The 22,840-nt window shown below is 46.9% G+C and overlaps 1 protein-coding gene across 2 annotated transcripts in view; it reads left to right on the top strand.

The window, feature by feature from the left end:
• Positions 1 to 16,900, top strand: part of ACTL8 (actin like 8) — a 65,047-nt gene extending 48,147 nt beyond the window's left edge. For both annotated transcript variants that reach the window (XM_047727735.1, XM_047727734.1), the window contains exons 2-3: positions 13,748 to 14,132; positions 15,653 to 16,900. In XM_047727735.1, the coding sequence (XP_047583691.1) occupies positions 13,785 to 14,132; positions 15,653 to 16,405 (1,101 nt within the window). In that variant the 5' untranslated portion in view covers positions 13,748 to 13,784 and the 3' untranslated portion in view covers positions 16,406 to 16,900. The remainder of the gene's footprint in view (positions 1 to 13,747; positions 14,133 to 15,652) is intronic.
• The last annotated feature ends 5,940 nt before the right edge of the window (positions 16,901 to 22,840 follow it).

Genomic DNA, 22,840 nt, shown 5'->3' with positions numbered 1-22,840 from the left:
GAAGGGCTAGAGAACCAGTTAACATGAGCCCCTTGGTTAGCCACGGCAGTGGTTACCCTGGGCTCTGGAAGCCACGGGTGTGGATAGGAATCCTGATTGCCCTGGAGACTTGGAGTCTTGGAGCCAATGCCCTCACTGCTGTAAACTCTAATCCCTGCATCTGTACAACGGAGATGGTCCTATTCCCTTGTCATTGGATTATTTCACATTTAAATGAGATAATATGTGGGCAGGGCCTTGCCCCGAGCCTGGCACAGTGTAAGCACCAACAGGTGTTCTGGGTCGTGGTTGTCTGTGGAGGAATGAGCTCCCATGTGGGAGTCGGCTGGTGCTAGAAGCTTTCTGGAGTGAAGGCTTGATTCGGATAGTAAAGGCTGGAGAAGGGTTAAGGAAGGGAATTTCAAGCAGAGAAGAGCTGAGGAAAGGACACAGTACTCACGAAGCAAATACAACACAGCTCTCGCTTCAGATGCATGGGGTGGGGACCGAAAGGTGAGGTCAGCTGGCAGCCAGAGCCTGGTGCCTTCCTACGTCAAGCAGAGTTCACACTTCCTCTTGCTTACTGGCAGCAGAGCGGGTGAAGGGTTTTGAGCAGGGAAGTCACCAGAGGCTGATAGAAGAGACATTAGGAACATGGGAGTGGAGTCCGTATAGAACCATCGTGCTGCCAGCTGACTGGGTGTGTGTGTGTGTGTGTGCGTGTGTGTATGTGTGTGTTTAAGATTTTATTTATTTGAGAGAGAGTGGGTGCTTGCACGCAGGAGCACAAGCAGGGGGAGCGGCGGACAGAGGGAGAAGCAGGCTCCCTGTTGAATAAGGAACCCGATGTGGGGTTCAATCCCAGGACCCCAAGATCATGACCTGAGCTGAAGGCAGATGCTTAACCGGCTTACCCAATGGAGCCACTCAGGTGCCTAAGCCGATGTGTTTTAAAAATTGTATTCATTCAGCCCAACTTGATTTAACAAAAATAGGCCAGGTATGTGGTGGGACCATGGAAGCAAAAGACAAAAACTTGACCACCCTGGGTCCTAGAGTCTGGTGGCCCTTGGAAGACAGACAACACCCCAGAAGACACACAACATCATTCAGTATTGGGATAAGTGCTGCTGTGATTCTGGTTGGGAGCAGAGCAGGTGGACAGGGAGAACTTCGATGGGGGCAACCCTTGAATCCAGATGGTCATGGCGAGAAGCAGCTGTTTCCAGAACCGCTGGAACAGGTGTTCCAGACAGAGGGCAAACGGAATGCAAGGCTCCCAGGGAGGATGGAGTAGGCTGTGTCCTGGGGAAGGAAGGAGCAGAGAAAGGTCAGTGGGGCTGGAGGCCCATGCACCGAGGGAGAGGGTACAATATGATGCTGGAAAAGCAGGCACAATTTTCCTGCGGTACAGAGTCTAGAATTAACTGTGGTTTGTTCTAGGGGCACCTGGGTGGCTCAGTGGGTTAAGCCTCTGCCTTTGGCTCATGTCGTGATCTCAGGGTCCTGGGATCAGACCCCGCGTCGGGCTCTCTGTGCAGCCTGTGCAGCGGGGAGCCTGCTTCCTCCTCTCTCTCTGACTCTCTGCCTACTTGTGATCTCTGTCTGTCAAGTAAATAAATAAAATCTTAAAAAAAGAAGTATTTAAAACTGTGGTTTGTTCTGATGCCATTCAACTTTTTTCTCTACTGGATTATTCTCATCAGCACAAAACCAACATATTATTTCTCGTCTATTAAAAAAAAAAAAAAAACCTCAAACTCCCCGGGGCCTCATATCTCTCCACATCTATTGTATTTCTCGGCTTCCTTTCACAGCAGAACTCATCAAAATCGTCTATACTCACTGTCTCTGATTTCCGTCCTCCTATCCTTTCTTTTCCTGAAAGCTTTTAATTTTAAGAGCCGTTCATACTTAGCGAAGGTGCGAGAACAGTTCAATGCACTCTCAAAAGCCCTTCACCTCTACTCAATAGCCAATATCTTTTACCACATTTGCTTTGTGGTTTCTTCTGTGTACATGTGCTGGGTTATTTCCAGATCTGCTTGAAAGTAAAGTGCATGACGTTTTACCTTAAATACTTCTTCATGCATCTCTTTAAAATCAAGGCTGTATTATCCTTCAAAACCACCATATAGTGATCGAATGCAAGAAATCAGACATTGCAGACACAACCCATGTTCAAACATCACCAACAGTTCCCCAAATATTCTTTTCCCCAAAAATTCACTTAAAAGATTTGCATGGAAATAAGCATCACCCTTTTCGATGTGATACCACATGTAACCAAGATATAATCCAGTTCTTTCATTCCCCCAGATTCCTCCACGCCCTTACGTAGTCAACCCTTCCTACCACCCCCAGCCCTTAGCGACCACCGGTCCATTCTCTGTGTTGATAGTTCTCGCTTTTTTTCCGGAATGTGCTAGAAATGCAAATATACAGCCTGTAGGTCTGGCTTCTTCCGTTTCACATGCTGGTTTTGGAAGTCCTACATACTATTGTACAGATCCGTAGTCTTGTTCCTTTCTACTGCTGAGCGGGACAGTGTTGGATGGACATACCCTAGTATATCCTTTCCCTAGCTGGAGAACACTTAGGTTTTTTCCACTTGCGGGTGATTTTCATTGGTGTAAACATTTTCGTATGAACATAAATTTTTATTTTTCTTAAGAATCGGATTGCTGGGTTGACTAGTAGGTGGATGTTTAACTTTGTAAGAAACTTCCAAGCTGTTTTCCTGGTTAAACCTTTCTATGCTCCCATCAGCAGTGTATGAGAGTTTCAATCTTTCACATCCTTGCCGGTGACTGGCATTGTTCTTTTAAAAATAAATATAGCTTTTCTAATTTGTATGTAGTAGTATGTCATTGTGGTTTTACTTGGCATTTCCCTAATGACTAATGATGCTTAGCATTTTCTTGTGTCATTATCATCTATAGAGCTTCTGTGATGAAGCGTCCAAGTTTTTGCCCATTTTTAAGACGCTCATTTTTTAATTATTGAATTTTGACAGTCCTTTATGTATTCTGGATATAAGTTCTATATCAGAAATGTGATTTGCAGATATTTTCTACCAGTCGTGTGGCTAATGTTTTTCATTCCCATTGTAGTGTCTTTTAGAGAACAGAATTTTGGGAGCGCCTGGGTGGCTCAGTGGGTTAAAGACTCTGCCTTCGGCTCAGGTCATGATCCCAGGGTCCTGGGATTGAGCCCCACATCGGGCTCTCTGCTCAGTGGGAAGCCTGCTCCCCGTCCCCTCTGCCTGCCTCTGCCTCTCTGCCTACTTGTGATCTCTCTCTGTCAAATAAATAAATAAAATCTTAAAAAAAAAAAAAAAGAGTGCCTTCTGCTCAGGTCATGATCTTGGCGTCCTGGGATCAAGCCCTGCATTGGGCTCTCTACTTGGCCAGAAGCCTGCTTCTCCCTCTCCCACTCCCCCTGCTTGTGTTCCCTCTCTCGCTATGTCTCTGTCTGTCAAATAAATAAATACAATCTTTAAAAAAAAAAAAGAACGTATTTTTTTAAAGTCTTGATAAAATGTTTTAAAAAATCTTTCCTTTTGTGGATTGTGTCATACCTAAGAACACCTGGATGTTCTTAGATAAGGTCATAAGATTTTTTTCTTATGGTTTCTCTTATAAGCTTTACAGTTTGGGTTTTTTTTTTTTTTTTTTAAGTAGGTTCTACACCCAGCATGGAGTCCAACACAGAGCTTGATCTCACGTCCCTGAGATCAAGAGTCAGATGCTTAACTGACTGAGTCACCCAGGCGCCCCCAGTTTGGGGTTTTATAAATATAGTTTGCATGATCTATTTTGAGATAATTTTTTGTGTAAGAGGTAAGGAATGGGACAAGGGTTATTTTCTTGTCCACAGAGAGCTTCAATTTTTTTTCAGCACTGTTCATTGAAAAGACAACGTTTCAGCACTGCAGTGTTCTACCTGGCATCTTTGTCAGAATCCTTGGCCAAACCTCTCAGAGTCTGTTCCTTACCACTCATCTGTGTGGACATCCATACACTGATATCATACCATTTTGATGACTATGGATTTACAGAGGGTCTGAAAGTCAATAGTGTGAGTCTTCCAACTTTGTTCTTTTTTCAAAATTGTTTTGGACGTTCATTCCTTTGTCGTCCTATATAAACTTGAGGGTCAGGCTGTGGATACCTGCAAACAAAATTCTGAAGGAATTTTGATTGGGATTGAATCAATAAATCAGTTTGGGGAGAATTGGCATCATAATGATATCACATATTCTCATCCATGAACAGAGCATCTCTATTTACTCAGGTTTTCCTTGGTTTCTTCCATCAATGTTTGTAGTTTTCAGCATATCTTATGACACATTTTGTTAGATTTATGCCAAAGTCTTTTACGGTTTTTGATGCTATTATGAATGGCACTGTTTTTAAATTTTTGACTTCTAGCTGTTTGTTGCTGGTATGTAAAATAAAACTGATTTTTAAAATATGGAACTTGAATGATGTGACTTGGCCAAGCTCATTTATTAGTTGTAGGATTTTTTTTTTTTTTTTGCAGGTTCTTTGGGATTTTCTACATAGGTAATTATGCCTTGTGTAAATAGGGGCAGTTTTATTTCTTCCTTTGCAATTTGTATGAGGTTCCTTTCTTGTTCTTGCTGCATTGACCTGGGTAGGACTTCTGGTTCATTTTGAGCTAGGAGTGGTGAAAGCTGACATTCTCACTGTTTCTGATCTTAGGGAGGAAAGTTCCAGTCTTTCACCATTATCTGTAGGTTTTTTCCTAGATGCCCCTTATCAGATTAAGGAAATTCACTTCTAGTCCTAGCTCCTGAAACTTTTTATTATAAATGCACATTGAATTTTATGCAGTGGTTTTTTTCCTTCGAGATAATCATGTAGTTTTCCTTCTTGGTCTGTTGACAGGTCAAAGTATAATGACGTTAAAATAATGAGCCAGCCTTACATCTCTGAGATACACCCCATTCAGCTGATATGTGTTATCCTTTTTATATATTGCTGGGTTTTCTAATATTTTATTGAGAATTTTTTTTTGTATCTATGTTCATGAGGGATTTTGGTTTATAGGTTTTTTTTGTAATATTTTTGATTTGTATATCAGGGTAATGCTGTCCCCACAAAATGAACTGGGATGCATTCTCTCCTCCTCTTCTGCTTTCTGGAAGAGATTCTGTACAACAAGCTTTGCATCCTCCTTCACTGTTTGGTTAAATTTACCAGTGGAACCATCCAGGACTTTCATTTCTTTGTTGCAAGCTTTTTAAACTAAAAATTCATCACTTTCTTAGTTTGAGGGCTATTCAGCTTATATATTTCTTTTTGAGTGAACCGTGGTAGCTTCTGTCTTTGAAGGACTCCATTCATTTCACCTATGTTGTCAAACTGATAGGCAGAAAGCTGTTCATAATATTCTCTTTTCATGTCTGCTGGGTTAGAAGTAATGTCACCTTATTTCTGATACCAACCCTTTGTGTCTTTCCTCTTTTTTTTTTTTTTTTTTTTCTTCTTGGTCTGACTGGTGGTTTATTAATTTATCGATCTTTTCAAAGGAGTAACTTTTGGTTTTATTGAGTTTTCTCTATTGGTTTCCTGTTTTCATTTTCAGTGATTTTACTCCTTATCATTTTCTCCCTCTGCTTGGTTTGGGTTTAATGCATGCTTCCCTTTCTGGTTTTCTGAGCTGGGTGGTTAGCTTATTGGCTTGAAACCTTCCTCCTTTTCCTCATAGGAATATTTAATGCTATAAATTCCCTCTGAGCACTGCTATAGCTGCACCCCACCCCTTCTGATGGGTTGTATTTTTATTTCCATTCATTTCAAAATATTTTCTAATTTTTTTTTCTTTGACCCATGAGTTATCTAGACTTGAGTGTTTAATTTCCAAAGGTTTGGGGATTTTCCTGCTATCATTCTGGTTTTGACTTCTAGCCCAATTCCTTTATGATGTGAGAACATGTTTTATATGATTTCAATTCTACATTTGTCAAGTTTTGCGTTGGGGCTCCTAAGATAGTTTATCTTGGTGAGGGTACCATGTGCTTTGGAAAAAGAATGTTCATTCTGCTCTTGTTTAATGCAATGTTATATAAATGTCAGTTGGAAAATCAGCAAAGATACAGAATTTCCAAATAGCCAGCCAGCTTGGCTGGTCTACTTTTTTCTCTCAGTTACTGGAAAAGGAGTTGAGACCTACAGGTTGAATGGTGGATTTTTCTGTTTCTCTTTCTGCATCTTTTAGTCTTTGCATAAAAAGTTTTGAATACCTGTTCGATGCATATACATTTAGGATTATTATGTCATTTTAGTGAACAGATCTTTTACCATTATGCAACACCTGTCTTTGTTCCTGGTGATATTCTTTGTTCGGAAGCCAACCTTGTCTGAGGCTAAGGTGGCTACTCCTGCTTTCATTTGATTCATTCTTACATGGTTTAGTTTTTTCTGTTCTTTGACTTTTTAACTAATTTTTACATTGTATTTAAAATGGATTTCTTTTTAAAAAATTTTTTATTTGTTTATTGGACAGAAAGAGAGAGAGAGAGAGAGAGAACACAAGTAGGCAGAGACGCAGGTAGAGGGAGAGGTAGAAGCAAACTCAACGCTGAGCAGGGATCCCAATGCAGGACTCGATCCTAGGACCCTGGGATCATGACCTGAGTCGAAGGCAACTGCTTAACCGACTGAACTACCCAGGCACACCTAAAGTAGATTTCTTGTAGACAGTCTACCGTTAAGTCTTAAGTCGTTTTGTTGTTATTCCAACTGACAATCTCTGCCTTTCAATTGATGTGGCTTGGGGCTTATTTTGGTGTAATTGTTGATTTGGTTGGATATAGGACTACTCTTTGTGTCTCTCCTTCCCTGCGCCCGTTCTTTTGTTTCTCTGTTCCTTTTTTCTTGCCCTGTTTCAGATTATTTGAATGTTTCTTAGTGTTCTGTTTCATTTTATATCTTGGACTTTTGGGTTTATCTCTCTGTATTATTATATTTTTTTATTGCTTGCTCTTGGGATTGCCATGGATATACCTAGCCTTTCTTTTAAATTAAAAAAATTTTATAGCTAGCCTTGAACAGTGTAATTAGAGTTAGTGTTTACACTTCACATAGGTGTAACACTTGCAACCACGTAGGTCCCTTCCCCCACCTCCTTTCTCGTGGGACTTACATGTTTTCCATCCACATACCCTGGAAATACCACCGCATGTTGTTTTAATTATTTGCTTTTAATGCCCATATCCATTTTCAAGAGGAAAAAGGATCCTTTTATTTTTGCCCAGATATTTACAAAATCTGCTGTTCCTCCTTCACTCCTGGAGTTCCAGATTCTGGTGTCATTGTCCTTCAACCCGAGGAACTTTCCTTAGCATTTCTTTTTTCTTTTATTTATTTACTTTCATCATTAGCATTTCTGAAAGGAGTGCTGCTGGTGATGAATTTTCTTGGTTTTCCACTAAGAGTGCCGTATTTTATCTTCATTCCTGAGGGATACTCTTGGTAGGTATAGAATTCTGTGATGACATTTCTGTCCAATGAGAAGTCCGCAGTTTGCCTAATTGCTGTCCTCTGCCCCCCATATTTACAATGCTTTCATTTTTCTCTGGAGGCTTTTGAGATGAAGCAAGAGAAAACTTCAGTATTTGGTAGTGGACTACACTGTGTCTACACATGGGTCTCTGTGTTTTGTTTTTTAAATTTATTCTCTTTGGGATGTGCCGAGCTCCCTGAATTGGTAGATTTATGTCTTTCACAGAATCTGGGAAATTTTTGAACTTCATTGCTTCAAATATTTTGTACTATGCTGATCTTTCTTCTCTTCTTGTGGGACTTCAATGACATGAATAATAGATGTTTTTATAGTGTCTCATGGGTCTCCAAGGCTCTTTTTGTTACATTACTTCCTTCCTATTTTTCAGATTGGGCAATTTCTGTTGATATCTTAATTTATCTTATTCATCACTCTGCCACCTCCATTCTACTATGGAAAAGATTTCTCAAAAGATTTCAGATATTATGTGTACCTCTTGGTTCTTTTTATAGAATCTCCTTCTCACTGAGAACACCTGTCCTTCCCCCCACTCCCAGAGCATCTACCTGTACATCTGTTGTAACCGCTGCTTGGACGTCTTCAGTAATTCCAGCATCTAGGTCATTTCAGGGTTGGCATGTGTCTCTTTTCCCTGAAGGATTAGTTAGGTTGCTCTGATTCTCTATGTGTTCAGTAATTTTGGTTTCTACGCTGGATATCCTGAATCTTTGGCTGGGAGACTCCTCTGGAGAACGCTTGTGTTCTTGGTTCTGTTTTAGTGTGCAGCAGCCCAGCTGGGCTCAGGCTGTACTTGGTCTTCTTCCATGGGTGGTGGTTCCCATGTCAGTTCCACTCGTAGGGGCTTTGCACTGCTGCTTTGGGTCCCTCCCTTGCATGCACTTGCACATCTTAGGGCCTTGAGCAGGTTCTTACCCTGAACGAGGGGAGTCCCTTCTCTGCTGTCTTCCTTCCACCCTCTTTGACTTTCAAGCGTCCCCTTTCCTGTTGTTGTGGCCAGAAAGACAGGTCTTCCCTTGGTCTTAGAGGTCAGTTATCCTCTCCTGAAGCTCTACTGGGAACCCATCTCAGGCCAACACTGCAAGAGAGAAGGGGAAATCGAACAGACGAGAACTTCACCCCTAGGTGGGTTGCTTCTCTAAGTTTTGATTCTTCTCTTTAATCTGCCTGTTTTGCTTTTTCTTTTGCTTTTTGCCTTGTGTTGGATGTTGTTAGTTTTATCCAGTGGGAGGCAGGGCTGTGGTGCTCTGTCCTGGCCTGCACCAGAAGCTTGCGATAATGTTCTTCATGGTAATTTTATTTCTCTGATCCACAGCTGGAAAATGTACCTTGTGTTGGTGACCCTGTCCTTCCATTTTGAACACTTAACGTTTCTTTTGTGACATGCACTTTTGGCAGAGCAGGGGGCCATTTTTGTAGAATCTCTGTTCCCACCCCTCAAACTTTTCTCCATTGGTGACGCTCTGATGTAACTCTTGCCAAGGCTACTGGTGACTTCTGTGTTGCTAAAGTCCACAGATATTTCTCAGTCTTCATCTGATTTCCCTCTTCTTGACATATTTTCTCTGCTTGGCCTCTGGGATGCCTTCTTACTCCTTAGCCACTCCTTCTCATCATCTTTACTGGTTCCTTCTCAATGCCCAGCCCCTAGACCTCAAATTACCCACAGGCACTGGTCTTGATCTACCCCGAGTCTCTTCATGAGTTCATCCATCCCCAAAACTTGCAATTTCATCTGCTCAGTAAGTTCCAATTATATCTCCAGCTCAGACATCTGCAGACTCTGCCTCCAGACATCATCATGTGTACTAATAGGCATTGTAAACTGTTATCAAGTCCAACATTAAAAAACCCCGATTTATTCCCTGTCTCAGACCTGCTCCTTCTATAGTCTTCTCCATCTCAGTAAGTGGGTACTTCCTTCTTCCAGCTTTTCAGGCCCCAGATCTTGGTGTTTTCCTTCATTCTTCTCCTTGTCTCATGCTCCACTGTAATGGTCTTTCCTAAGTACCTCCAGAGTCTGATTGCTTTCCACCCTTTTTATGGCTGCCACTGTAATGCAGGCCACCATCATCTGTCATGTCCTTTTTCTCCCCTCCTTCTACCTTGACCCCTGTGCTCTGTTTTTCATATCAGCCCAAGTGGTGTGTGTGTATATGACTCAAGTCAGATCATGTCATTCCTCTGTTTAAGCTCCCCTGCCCTGCTGGTTTCTCAAGTCTCTAAATAGTATGAAGGCCTGCGAGGTCCCCCCAAGATCTTTGGTACCCTTCCCCTCGCCCACTACATACATCCCCACTATATGGTCCTCCTGGCTCTTCTAGAACACAGTTTCTTCCTCAGAGCCTTTACACCTGCTGTCCCTTTGGCTTAGACACTTTTCCAGGTAATTGCATACCTTATTCTCTCACTCCTGTTCTCTATTCACAGGTCACCTGATAGCAGGGCCTCTCCTGACTGCCGCATCTAGAACAACACCACACCTCTGTGCTCCTGATTCTCCCCGGCCTTCTTACCAGATTTTATTTTTCCTCATTGTACTGAGTCCCACTCCCCTCCCCGCAGCATGGTGTATTTGATCTAGTGCTTACTGACAATCTTTCTCTGTAGGGCATAAGGTCCAGGAGGGCAGGAACCACTTGGTCAACTTGCTCTAGAATGGTTCTTGGTACATTATAGGTGCTCCGTAGGAATTTGTAGAATTGGTGACTCCATAAAAATGTTTTTGAATATGCAGATTTTATCTCTGTCCTTGGAGCTGGACTCCGTGTCATCCCCCAGACTTTCTTCCTACGTCATGGCCCAGGAGAGGAATGGTGCACTGCCTCCTGCCTTCTGCTCGCAGGCCAGGTCTCTTGGGCCACCATCTTGGTGTCCCTCCACCACCACCCCAACTCAGTGAGCATCCTGACATACAACCACGGTGGAGGTCATTCCAGCAGCCTGTCCTCCGATCCAGAAGGCCAGGGTCAGGGAAGCATCCATCACTGAGTCTACTCTTGTGATGCAGGGAGGTTGGTGGATGTCATCCTGGTGCCCAGTTCTCCCTCACTGGGTGATTCGGGGTGAGGAATCCAACGCTCAGCCCACCAGCAGGCCAAAGAGGTCAGCACCTTGGCTCCAGCTCTCTTGCTTTCTGCTCTCCCCTGTGTGATGTCAGAGTTATTTCAAGGTAGTAAGGCTTTGTCATAGCCCCAAGGTTGGTGGTGGTGGGGAGCCACTGGCCAGGGCCAGGCGGTGGCTGTCATGCCCCACAGTGATGTGTGCGCACAGCTCCTGCCCAGAACGGGGGCAGAGCACATAGCCGGGGGAATGACAGCCCCAGAAATCACCTCCGGGCTGCGCTGCCTTCCCGGCTGTCTCTCTAACAAGAAACACCCACATGCGTTCTAGGCATGGAGTCTGCTGTGTGACAGTTCGTGTTCTGTAAGGTGATGGCGTCAACTTTCTTGGGTCCCCACACCCACGGGTTTTTTCCCTTAACATTTTTTACTTAGAATAAAAATCCCTCTTTTTTTTGGTGTATAGTTGCAAGAGTTGAAAAACACATATGGTCACATGCTTGCCCTCGCGACCCAGACATAGCACAGTCCATCATCCCCCCAAATCCTACCATGACCCTTTGTGGTCACCTCCTCTCTCTGCTCCTGGCCACTGGCACCCACAGATCTGTTTTCTTTTCTCTTTTTGAAGATTTTATTTATTTATTTGACAGAGAGAGAGAGCGAGAGAGCAAGCGCATAAGCAGGGGGAGCAGCAGAGGGAGAGGGAGAAGCAGGCTCCCCACTGAGCAGGGAGCTCTATGCGGGGCTCGATCCCAGGACCCTGGGATCATGACTTGAGCTGAAGGCAGATGCTTAGCCAACTGAGCCACCCAGGCGCCCCCTGTTTTCTGTCCTTCTATGTTTACCTTTTCTGGAATTGTCATGGGAATCAAATTGTCCAGTTGTTTCCTTTTGAGTATGGCTTCCTTCCTGCAGTGCTTTGGAGACTTACTCGTTATCACACGTACCACTTGCTCATTTCTGTTTGTTGCTGAGTATGACTCCACTGAACGGAGATTTGCTCATCTGTTCTCCAGCTGAAGGATCATTAGGTGGTCCCTAGGCTTTGACAATTATGAATCAAGGGTGTTTGGGTGAATGTAAGTTTTCATTTCCCTTGGGGGAATACCCCGGAGTGGGAATCCTAGGTATGGTGGGTGTCCATTTACCTTTATATGTGAAGCTGCCACACTGTTTCCCAGAGTGTTTTATTTTGCATTCCCACCGGCAGCATATGAAGGCTCCAGGCCCTCCACGTCCTCGCCCTTCACTGGGTCTGGTCAACGTCTAACCTTGGGCAGTTCTCCTAGCCAGGTGGGGCCATCTCTTTGTGGTTTTAACATTCATTTTTCTAGCAACTCTTTTCATATGTTTCCTTGCCATCCATATAACTTCTTCTGTGATGTTTGAGTCTTTCCCCCACTTGAACTATCGGATTGTTCTTCTTATGTTGGTTTCTGTGAGTTTGTTCGTTTTACTTTTTGAGTGCAAGTTACTTATCTGATGTGAGATTTGCAAATACTCTCGCCCAGTCTGTAGCTTGTCTTTTTGTTCCCTTCATAGTACCTTTCAGAGTGCAAGTCTCTGGGGCGCCTGGGTGGCTCAGTCATTTAAGCATCTGTCTTCGTCTCAGGTCATGATCTCCGGGTCTTGGGATCAAGCCCTGAGTCAGGCTTCCTGCTCAGCAAGGAGTCTGCTTCTCCATCTCCCTCTGCACCACCTCACTGCTTGTGCACTCTCCCTCAAATAAATAAAATCTTTTTTTTTAAAAAAGTGCACATTTCTTAAATTTTGGCAAATTCCAGCCTATCATTTTGTTCTCTTACGGACCAAGCAAATGATACTCTATCTAAGAAACTCTTACTGTATTGAGCTCACAGTGATTTTTTCTCCTCTGTTTCTTTTCAAAGTTGGATTCTAGTTTGAGATTGTATGGTTAGATCTATCATCCATGTTGAGTTTTTTTAATAAGATGTGACATACAGATTGAGGTTCGTTTTTTTGGGGTGTGGATATCCAGTTGTTCCCCACCATTTACTGTAAAGACTGTTCGACCTCCCTTCCCTTGTTTTTGCACTGTGTCAAACTTGGGGAAGGTCTGTGTCTGGGCTTGTCATTCTGTCCCCCGTGTCTCTGTGACTAACCTTTCACCGGTGCCATATTGTCTTGGCCCCTGCAGTTTTGTAGTAAGTCTGGAAATCAGGTAGTGACCACACCTACCTCTCCAGCATGGTGGTTCTTATTCTCCCCACTTTCCAGGTGTCAAAACTGACCATGATCATGGTCAGATACCCCACGTACCACCTCTCCTAGGCAGTAACTTAGCCGCCTAGCTCCTCCTCAAAGCCTGCTTCTCAGACTTAGCCTGATGCTCAGAGTGTGGCCTTTGGAATCTGCTTTGGGTATAACTGTCAGCCCCGTTGGTCAGCTGTGTGGCCCTGGGAAAGTGACTTCAAACCCCCCGTGCCTCAGTTTCCCCACTGGTAAAATGGGGGTAACAGGGCTACTTGCCTTACAGGTTGTGGTAAAGATGAAATGATCACCCACTCATGCCATGTGAAAAGGCATCCGATCATTTCTGACCAGCAGGAACAGCAGATTTACACGGTTCAACCTCCCATGTGAGTGAGGTGTTTCTCTTGGCACTAGACAGAGGGTGTGCACCCCAGGAATGGTAGCTCTGCTGGTCATCATTGTCCTCATTGTCGTTGTCCTTGTCACTGTGGTTACGACTGTTCTTGCTGCTTTTGCTGCTGTGCTATTATCATGGAGGGCGGTGGGCCCTGAGGCTGATGACCCTGAGTTCTCAAATCAGGTGGCCAGCCACCATCGAGAGCTTCCCGGGTGAACACTTCTTCCAAAGGCTGCTAGGAGCAGCAGGGCCCAACCTCTGCTCCTGTGGGGTGGAGGCATGCCCCTGGTGTAACAGATGAGTGTGCAAAGTACAATGGGAGAGGTGGGCGGGAAGGAGGGCTTGGCAGGACCTTGAAGGCAGGGCTTTGCAGGATGATTAGGAGTTTGGGGACGGGAAGAATATTGCAGGCACAGCTTGTACAGAGGCTTGGAAGGGGAAATGGACACACTTTAGGGAAGTCTGAAGTTTGATTCTGGGGTAGAGAGTGGGCAGCAGCCCACGGTGGCCTGGAATAACCCCCCATCCTTTCTCTCCACAGTCAAGTCCAGGAGACCTCTCCCACTTCTGCCTTCACCATGGCCGCGAGAACCATTATCATCGATCATGGGTCTGGCTTTCTGAAGGCCGGCTTGTCTGGGTGGAATGAACCCCAGATGGTCTTCCCGAGCATCGTGAACTACGTCCCGTGCAGGGAGAATCCTGGCCCCAGCTATGCCCAGAGGCGCGTGAGTCTAGGCATCGACATTTGCCATCCTGATACCTTTAGCTACCCCATCCAGCGTGGCCGTATCCTCAACTGGGAGGGCGTGGAGCACATCTGGTCGTTTGTGCTGGAGAGACACAGACGGGAGCATGAGGACTTCCCTGTGATGGTCACAGAGTCCCCTCTGAGAGAGCCTGCGGACCGACGGAAGACCCTGGAGGTAAGATGAATGGGAACTAGCCTGGCATTTTGCATTCAGATATGACCCCAGGGGCTATGGGGAGTGCTTAGATCTTCCTCTAAATCAAGGTTTGGCAAACTACAGCTGGTGGGCCCAACTGGCCCCCCCCATCTGTTTTTATAAATAAAGTTTTATTGGAACATAGCCATGTCTACCCTTTTACATACTGTCTTTGGCTACTTTCACACCATATCAGCAGAGCCGTGATGGTTACAGCACAGACTGTATCCATACTATGTAAAGGCTAAGAAACCTCTTTACTGTAGGTTTGCTGGATAAACTACGTGGTGCCTAGTTAAAGCTGGATTTCAGGGAAGCAACAAGTCATACTTTAGTGTAAGCATGTCCCAGGTATTGCACAGGACATACGTATATGAAAACATTATTTGTTGTTTGTCTGAAAGTCGAATTTAATTGAGCAGCCTGTACTTTTATTTGCTAAATTTGGCAACCCCAACTGTCTAGCTTTTATAGAAAATGCTCGCCAACCCCTGCTCTAAATAAATCAGAAGATCCTGGAGAGTTTTAAGTGGGATTCGTATTTCATTTCCTATTTGAAAAAGAGGGACTGGGCTTCTATTTGGGAAGTGGATGGAGGCAGGACGGTATTCTGAGTGTGGGCGTGGGGGAGCTTCTTCCCCCTCAGTAGGGCAGATGGGTCTTCTGGGGCCTGAAGAGGTGGCTTCATGGCCAAAGGCCACGGAAGGGCAGACTAGTGCTGCCTTTCTGTGTCTATAGGGTCAGAAACCTGGGATGCAATTGGAGCCGGGGAATGAGGGAGGCAGCGGGGGTGCTCTGTAAAGATCTGGGCGGGGGTGGTAGGTGGGGGAGAAGATCAGCCTAGGGACTTTGCCAAAACCTAAATGTCAGCATTCCAGTTTTGTCTTGATGCGTGGAGAAAAAAAGGCTTCACTTACTAGGAGGTGAGAGTATGTTATCTCCCTCCTTCCACCCACCCACCCTTCCTTCCTTCCTTCCTTCCTTCCTACCTTCCTTCCTTCCTTCTTCCCCCTCCTTTTCTGGAGGCAGCGGTGGATATGATGCATGTATTTCTTGCCTAATTTCTTCTTCCGTCTTCTAAAGAAATGGGTCAGGCAGCAGATCGGCCACTTGGCCATAGCCCCGCTGGTCCCTGCTCACAGAGCCAAGCATCTCAGCACCATTCCTTCGCAGCAGCTGACAGCTCCTCCCACCTCACCACCAAAAAACAGTCTTCTGAACAGTGGGGGTCCTCAAACAACTGCCCCCCACCCAGGGCAAATCCAACTTGTCATCCTCTAGTGCCTCCCTTGTTCCCACAGCATGAGCTCTAGGGGCCCTGGACCCCACCCCCTCAGGGCAGCACCCGCCCCCCAAGTCCCTGGGGGACACAGGTGTGCCCCCGTTTCAGTTCTGACAGCTTAGCATGCAGCTCAGTCTTGGGGAAAGCAGAACCCAGAAATGGATCAGGGCCTTTTGTGCGGGGGAGATACCCTAGTGGCGCTTCTCCCTTCTTGCAGATTATGTTTGAGTTACAGGATGTGCCGTCCATCCTGCTGGCCGACCAGCTGGAGATGTCCCTGTATGCCTCCGGCCTCCTGACCGGCGTGGTCGTGGATTCGGGCTATGGCCTGACCCGCGTGCAGCCGTTCCACCTGGGCCGCCCCTTGCGGTCCGGCGGTAAGACGCTGGAGTTCGCGGGCCAGGATCTGTCGGCCTATCTCTTCAAGAGCCTCTTCAAGGAGGATTGTAATCGCCACAACCTGTTCCAGTTGGAGACGGTGGCCACCACCCAAATGAGCAAGTGCTATGTGCCCCAGAATCTGGCGGAGGCCCTGGACTTCCGCCAGAGCCTGCCGAGCGGCTCAGATGAAAACAACACCTACCAGCTTCCCGACGGCACCCCAGTGGAGCTGACCCCCATGCAGCGGCTGGCCCCCGAGATGTTCTTCAGCCCCCAGGTGTTCGACCTACAAGGGCCCGGTATCTCCCAGGCCGTGGTGGAGGCTATCCTGGCCTGCGAGGCGGCCGTGCACCCGCTGCTCACCTCCCACGTGATGGCCTGCGGGGGCAACACCCTGTACCCTGGCTTCACCAAGCGCCTGTACAAGGAGCTGATTGCAGAGCATTTCTCCTCCACCAAGGCCACCATGTGGGTGGGTTCCAACAGGAACTTCAGCGTCTGGCTTGGAGCTTCCGTTGTGGCCCATCTGTCTTCCTACAAGTCCGAGTGGATGACCAAAGAGGAGTACGAAGAGAGTCAGAGGCTGTGACCTGTTGGCAGCTCCAGGGACCTGGCCCCCGGTCCCCAGGGCTCGGGCGATTAATTTCCAGTGACAGGGTCTGGGGTTAGCAGTTAGCTGGCTTTGGAATTCCAAGGTTATGAGGATGTTTTTTTAGGTTCTAGGGTTTTATCTTGTTTCAAGAGTAGGATCCAGCCTAGATGGGGACAGGGAAGCCCTCCGGTCGCGGTGTCTCCAGGGGCTGGTCTGTCATTTGGAGCAGAGTGGTCAGTGATCATCTTCAAATAGCCACTTACTTTTCGCTGGCGTCTTCCGTAGGCTGTCCTGTTCTCAGTTCAGTAGGTTTTAACCGGGGCGGGAGAGATGGGACCTTCTGCTGGGGTCCCAGTTATTTTTGACTAGGAGTTGGGGGGTGGGATGGGAGAGATGAAGTTTTTCTAGTCTTACTCATTCTCTCTGGCCAGGGAGAAATTGCTATAGGTGAGCCCAAGGGGCAGCCCTCCTGTGGCCAGGGCCTTGTTTTGTATCTGCAAATAAACAACTTCTTTGGAACCAGTGCTGGCTTCTGTCATGGATGGTGGTGGGGGTGGGGGGGCTGTCTCTAGGGGAGACGCAGAGTGTGAGGACAGGAGGACCAGGGTGGGTCTGGGGCAGCGTCTGGGGACCCACTGGGCGGGATGGACAAGGGCCCAGAGTGCCCTGTTCTTCCTCTGCCGCAGTCTCTCTCTTAATCCCAGCTATTTCAATATTCTGTTAAAGTTTGAGTTTCTACTAGTGTAATATTTATTTGGTAGATATCGGAGGGACTATGGGGTGAGAGAGACCAGGGGGTTCCAGTTTCAAGGAGATTGCACTCCACTGTGGGGACATGGGTAGTGGATAAGGAAATCTATTTGAGGCATGAAGAATGAAATAAGGAATGCACCGAGGTCACATGCTCTGGGGGATGGGGGCTGTCTACTTTCGATGGGGTTGCCTGAGATGAGACCACCAGGGACCATGGGTGGTGGGTCACCGCCCCCTCCTTCCTGGACACACCGTGAGTTACACTTACCAGCACCCCACTGTAGTTAGGGTCACGTGACCATGCCGTAGGTGCTGGCCAGTTTAGTGAATGCCTGACCCTTAAAATAGCCCTATCAGCCTGCAGGGTGTTGAGGATCTAATGGGGGGGGGGAGGGCAGAGCTGCAGATGGAAAGAGGCTGAATAACCCACTGGAGCATAGACCCCTTCCCCTCCCCAAGCCCCACCCAGCCCTACTGCACTGCACTGGGACATGAGGAAACATCTGCCATGTCCAGCTACTGAGATTAGGGGGTAATTTGTTACAGCAGCTGTTTTGCAAATCCTGACTAATACACAGAGAGAACTAACTATTTAACAATTTTTTTTTCTTCTGGTAAGTGGTGAAAGTGGGGTTCGAATCATCTGGGTTCTCAACCAGTATGACTGCTTCTGAACAGGGCTCTCAGTTCCCTAATGTTAATGGAATAAAGAGTGCAGTGGGCAGGAGATTGGAGCCCAAGGAACCCTGAGGTTCCAGGCACAGGAGGGGGAGTTTGAAGGCCACAGTCCAGCTCATGTTTTCTTTGTCACATGAGCCATACTGTCTCAGCTACAGCGTTATCCCTAAACTTGAGACACCAGTGGTCCCCAGGAGGGAAGTGGGACCTGTAGTAGAACAGTTCAGAGCCTGCTTGGTCTGGGCCCCAGGGACTCTGTCAGATTTGAGTTACAGGTAGCCCTGTCATTAGCTAAGCTACCTTGGGCAAGTTGCTTAACCTCTCTTGAGTCTTCTGGGCATAAAATAGGGAATAATACTTGTTCCCTCGGGGATTTGGGGTTGAGGATGAGCTAAGATGAAGAAAGAGAAGTCTTTTTTTGTTTGTTTATTTTTTGGCTTAAAAAATATTTTATTTATTTATTTGCTAGAGAATGGGGGAGAGAGTGAGAGAAAGCACAAGCAGGGGGAGCAGCAGAGGGAGAGGGAGAGGGAGAAGCAGACTCACCACTGAGCAGGGAGCCCAGTGTGGGGCTCCATCCCAGGACCCTGGGATCATGACCTGAACCGAAGGCAGATGCTTAAACGACCGAGCCACCCAGGCGCCCCGAGAAGTCCCTTTGAAAACTAGAAGACGTTATTGAGATAGGAGAGGTGACTTTAAATTTTATAATTTGATATTGCATTCCTCTTAATCAGGAGTATGAATAACAATGGCAGTCATCAGTCATCGTGCATTACAAATGGAGTCACATTCAGTCCTCACATACACACTGTGATATTTGTTCCCATTTACACATAAGAAAACCAAAGCTGAGTGATGTGAAGCTCTTGCTCAAGTTCACACTCAAGGTTAGGCTAATAAAGGATTGACACAGTTAGGAATAGATTCAGCTTTTCTAGAAAACTAGACTAGAAGTGGCTGAAACATATGGGGATTTCTTTGATGTGACAAGCAGGCAGTCCTGAAGAACAGAAGTATGTCTATATCATCAAGGACCCTTTCTGTCTTCCAGTTTTTCCAGTCTTAGTGTGTTGTCTCATGAGCACAAAATGACTGCAACAGCTCCATACATCACATCTATAGTCCCTGCTCGAAAAGGAAGGATGAAAGGAGTGTGCCATCTGAGTCAATCTCTTTATAATAGGAAAGTCTTAACTAGCAGACTTCTGCTTATGACCTAGGGCATCTGTCCCTTCGCAGGGAAGGGATTTGAACATAAGTCCATCCATACCCATGTGGTTCTCCACAGTGCCAGACTGCCATCCCAGTTTTCTGGGCCCTGTTAGACCTGTTGGCTTGAGAAATGAAAATGTGTGATTTTTTCAGGCATGAGTGAAAGCTGCTTTTGGGTGGCAATCAAGTGTTGACATACTGAGTAGTAATCTTTGTGCTCAAAACTGGTTTATCTGTGTGCTCCTGAGCTTTAAAAGGCAGAAGGGGAGAAACTCAGAAACGAGTATGAGGAGAAGAGGGATCTGGAGAAGAGATGGGCAAGGGATATTTTTTTTCCTTATTTAGCTCTGGGCAACTGTCATCAGGACTCTTTTCTCATTTTATTCTGAATGTAACATTTAACCTTTCTGTTCAAGCATCAAATCTGGATGCCTGGTGTATAATTACGAACTTTTCTTCGCTTTCTCTCCCCCCTCCCCCACCCTGAAAGCTTTTAAAACTCCCTCGCTGGGTACCATCTTTCTCCTCCGACTCTCCAATTAAATTAAAAATAGCAGCTCCGTGGGGCTGTGCAGGGCCATCAACCTAACGTGGATCTGCTGGCATGCCAGGCCTGGCAGGGCAGTGAGTGGTGCCCAGAAGATGCCTGCCGGCTCCGGCATGGCCTAGCAGCTGCTCAGAGCTGGGGGAAGCTTCTCCTCCACAAGGGGTCTGAGGCTGCCTGCCAGGGGCAGCCAGGTGCAGGAGGGTGGGAGGCAGGGTCTTGGCAGCTGGGGTGGGGCTGGTGGAGGGGACAAAGAGAAGGGTCCCTAGGTGGGCTGTTCCTGGCTGTGAAGGTACAGTCCTGCCAGTTTCTGCTGCTAAGGCTGGGGCTTGGCGCCCTTGGGTTTGGGTTTGGGTTTGGGTGGAGTTTGGACGCCCAAGTTCCCTGAGGTCACCCTGGTAAGAGCTTTAGGTTCTGCTGATGTGGAGGACAAAAGGAATTCCTGTATCCTCCTGGCCCTAAGAGACACTGTCATTGCCTCTTCCACCTCTGGGTCCCTGTCCTTTAGAGAAGCAGATGGTGACATGGATGAGGGCTCAGACTCCTAAGCCAGACTGTCTGGGTTGGCATTCCTGCTGGGCTGCTTTCTGGCTCTGTTGCCTTTGTGGAGGATACTTAACCCCCTGTGCCTCAGTTCTCCCATCTGTAAGACGGACCCGGTGAAGAGGCTTCCCTCAGGGTGCTTTTGATGCTTATCATATGAGTTAACATGTACAGCCTTGCAGGTGCCAGAAACATGGGGTGTCTAGTATTATTGTACATTATTATTATAACCATTATTATTTCTATATACACCAACTCTATCAACCAAGTCCTCAGGCAAGAACCTGGCTCTTCTGTTTATTTTTGCTTGCTCACATGCAGGAAGTTGCTAGTGATACCAAATGGATAAAACACCGTAAAGTGCTAGCTTACTTTCCAGGGGGACATGTTTGCAGGGTAATTTCTTATCTGAGTGATGGAGCAGAATCACATTCTGTCACCGAGTGGCTGGCTACAGGGAGAGGCGGTCGCCAGAGGGGTCTTCCATAGGAAGGGATTTCTGAGATGATTCTGGCCGAGGAGCAGGACTTAGCAAATGCTGTGCCTTTTGTTTGGAATGCTTGTCCCTGCAACCAGCCCCATAGCTGTCTTTGACAACCTGGTATCTGGGATTAAATAGGGCACTTAGAGTGGCCGGAGAATGAGGGCAGTAAGTAGTGGGGACAGGTGGAGGGAGGTGGGGCCAGTTCTTGAAGGACACTGATTGTTACACCAAGGAGTGAAGGCTTCAGAACTGTAAGCAGAGTCATGACATCACTTGGATTGGAGCTCTGGGTATAGCTTGGAGAATGGCCTAGAGAGGGAAGAGACCAGAGCAATAACGTAAATCAGGAAAACACTCATTCCATTAGACTCTAGGCTAAAGGTTCTGTGCCGTCCAGACCCTGCTCCACTCTGATGCTTTAGACTGGGGACAGAGTATGGGTGGTACCTGGGGGGTGGCTGTGGGTTTGAGGGACCAGCAGATCTTCCATCCTATCATCTGGCAGCTGTCTGGTAACTGTCAGTTTTAAAACACCGCAACCTGCGTGGTAGTGGGAGAGGCAGCCTGGGGTGCAGGACATGGGAGAGCGGTCTCCAAGGTGAGAGTCTGAGCTGGATTCCTGCGCAGGGCAAGAGAGTGCCTTGCCGGAAAAAAAAAAAAAAAAAAAGTAGAGAGTGCCCTGCCGGGGTGCCTGGGTGGCTCAGTAGGTTAAGCCTCTGGCTTTGGCTCAGGTCATGATCTCAGGGTCGGTCCTGGGATCGAGCCCTGCATTGGGCTCTCTGCTCAGCAGGGAGCCTGCTTCCCCCTCTCTCTGCCTGGCTCTCTGCCTACTTGTGATCTCTCTCTGTCAAATAAATAAATAAAATCTTTAAAAAAAAAAAAAAAGAGAGAGCGCGAGAGCCCTGCCTCACCTAGGAGTCTCTGCTGGGCTGTGTTCTTCAGCAATGCCAATGCTGGACAGCTCCCGGGGCTTCTCACTTTCTCTTTCTCCATCCCAGAGCCAACAATTCCAGAGCCAACAATTCCCTCTAATGGAGGAAGCTGGTTGACCGGGGGGAGCTCAGGTCTGGGAGTCAGACACTGGGCTTGACTCTGTTTCCCACCACATGCTGTGTCGCCTGGGGCAAACAACTGCCCCTCTCTGGTTCCATGGCCTTATCTATAAAGAGATAATTATAGTGCCCTACCTCACCAGGCTGATATGAGGCTTAAAGTCACTTATCCATCCAATGAATATTTATTAGGCACCCCTTGTTTTGAGAGCCCTTTTCTAGGATCTGTTAAATAGAGGAATATTTGGGGCGCCTGGGTGGCTCAGTGGGTTAAACCTCTGCCTTAGGCTCAGGTCGTGATCTCAGGGTCCTGAGATTGAGCCCCGCATCGGGCTCTCTGCTCAGCAGGGAGCCTGCTTCCTCCTCTCTCTCTGTGCCTGCCTATCTGCCTACTTGTGATCTCTGTCCAATAAATAAATAAAATCTTTTAAAAAATTTAAAAAAATAGAGGAATATTTATAAAGTGGCTTAGCACAGTGCCTGGCACATAGTAGGTGCTCAGTAAGGGTTAAGTTTCTCCCTGCATCCCTGCTCTGCCTCTTGGAGCTATCAACCAATCCTTGTCTTCACAAAGCACGCCCTGAAGCCCCAGCCTGCTGCCAGCTAAGATGCCTTTTCATCCTGTCCTTTTGATGAACTTTTGCACTAAGATGTTAGGATCTTGATATACAACCCCTCCCAGGCATCTTTGGCTTCTTAAAGAGGCCCTAAAATCAGAGTGTGAAAGGTGGTTCCAACTCTTTTCTGTAATTAAGACAGAGTTCACTGGACTCACCCAAATTCAGGCCACTTCTGTGGACCCTCAAATATTGTCTTCCTCCAGGGAGAGAATCATGCTTAACCTAGCAAGGGCAAACACTGAGAAGGTTGAAACACAGATTCATTTCAATGAGCCTTCCGGAACCCCGGCTGGGGGCTTGCCGCTGCCCAAGATAGACCTGATTCCCATGGCCCCTGGATTCCATGAGGAGTGGACACCACCCGAGTGAGGTGGGGAGCAGGTGACAGCCACCTCTTCTGTGACCCTGGCCTCAGGGGGGTTGCCGTCTTCACCCAGCCCTCTGGGCCAGCAGACCAGGCTCCTGGAGGAGGTGTGTGAGCCCAGGGCATGGCTCCCATAGGAGACATTCAGCTGGGGGAGGGAGTTGGCCGTAATCCGTGTT

This window comes from Lutra lutra, chromosome 4 (assembly GCF_902655055.1).
Source record: "Lutra lutra chromosome 4, mLutLut1.2, whole genome shotgun sequence".
NCBI lineage: Eukaryota > Metazoa > Chordata > Mammalia > Carnivora > Mustelidae > Lutra > Lutra lutra.
This window is presented reverse-complemented; position numbering and strand designations above follow the sequence as displayed.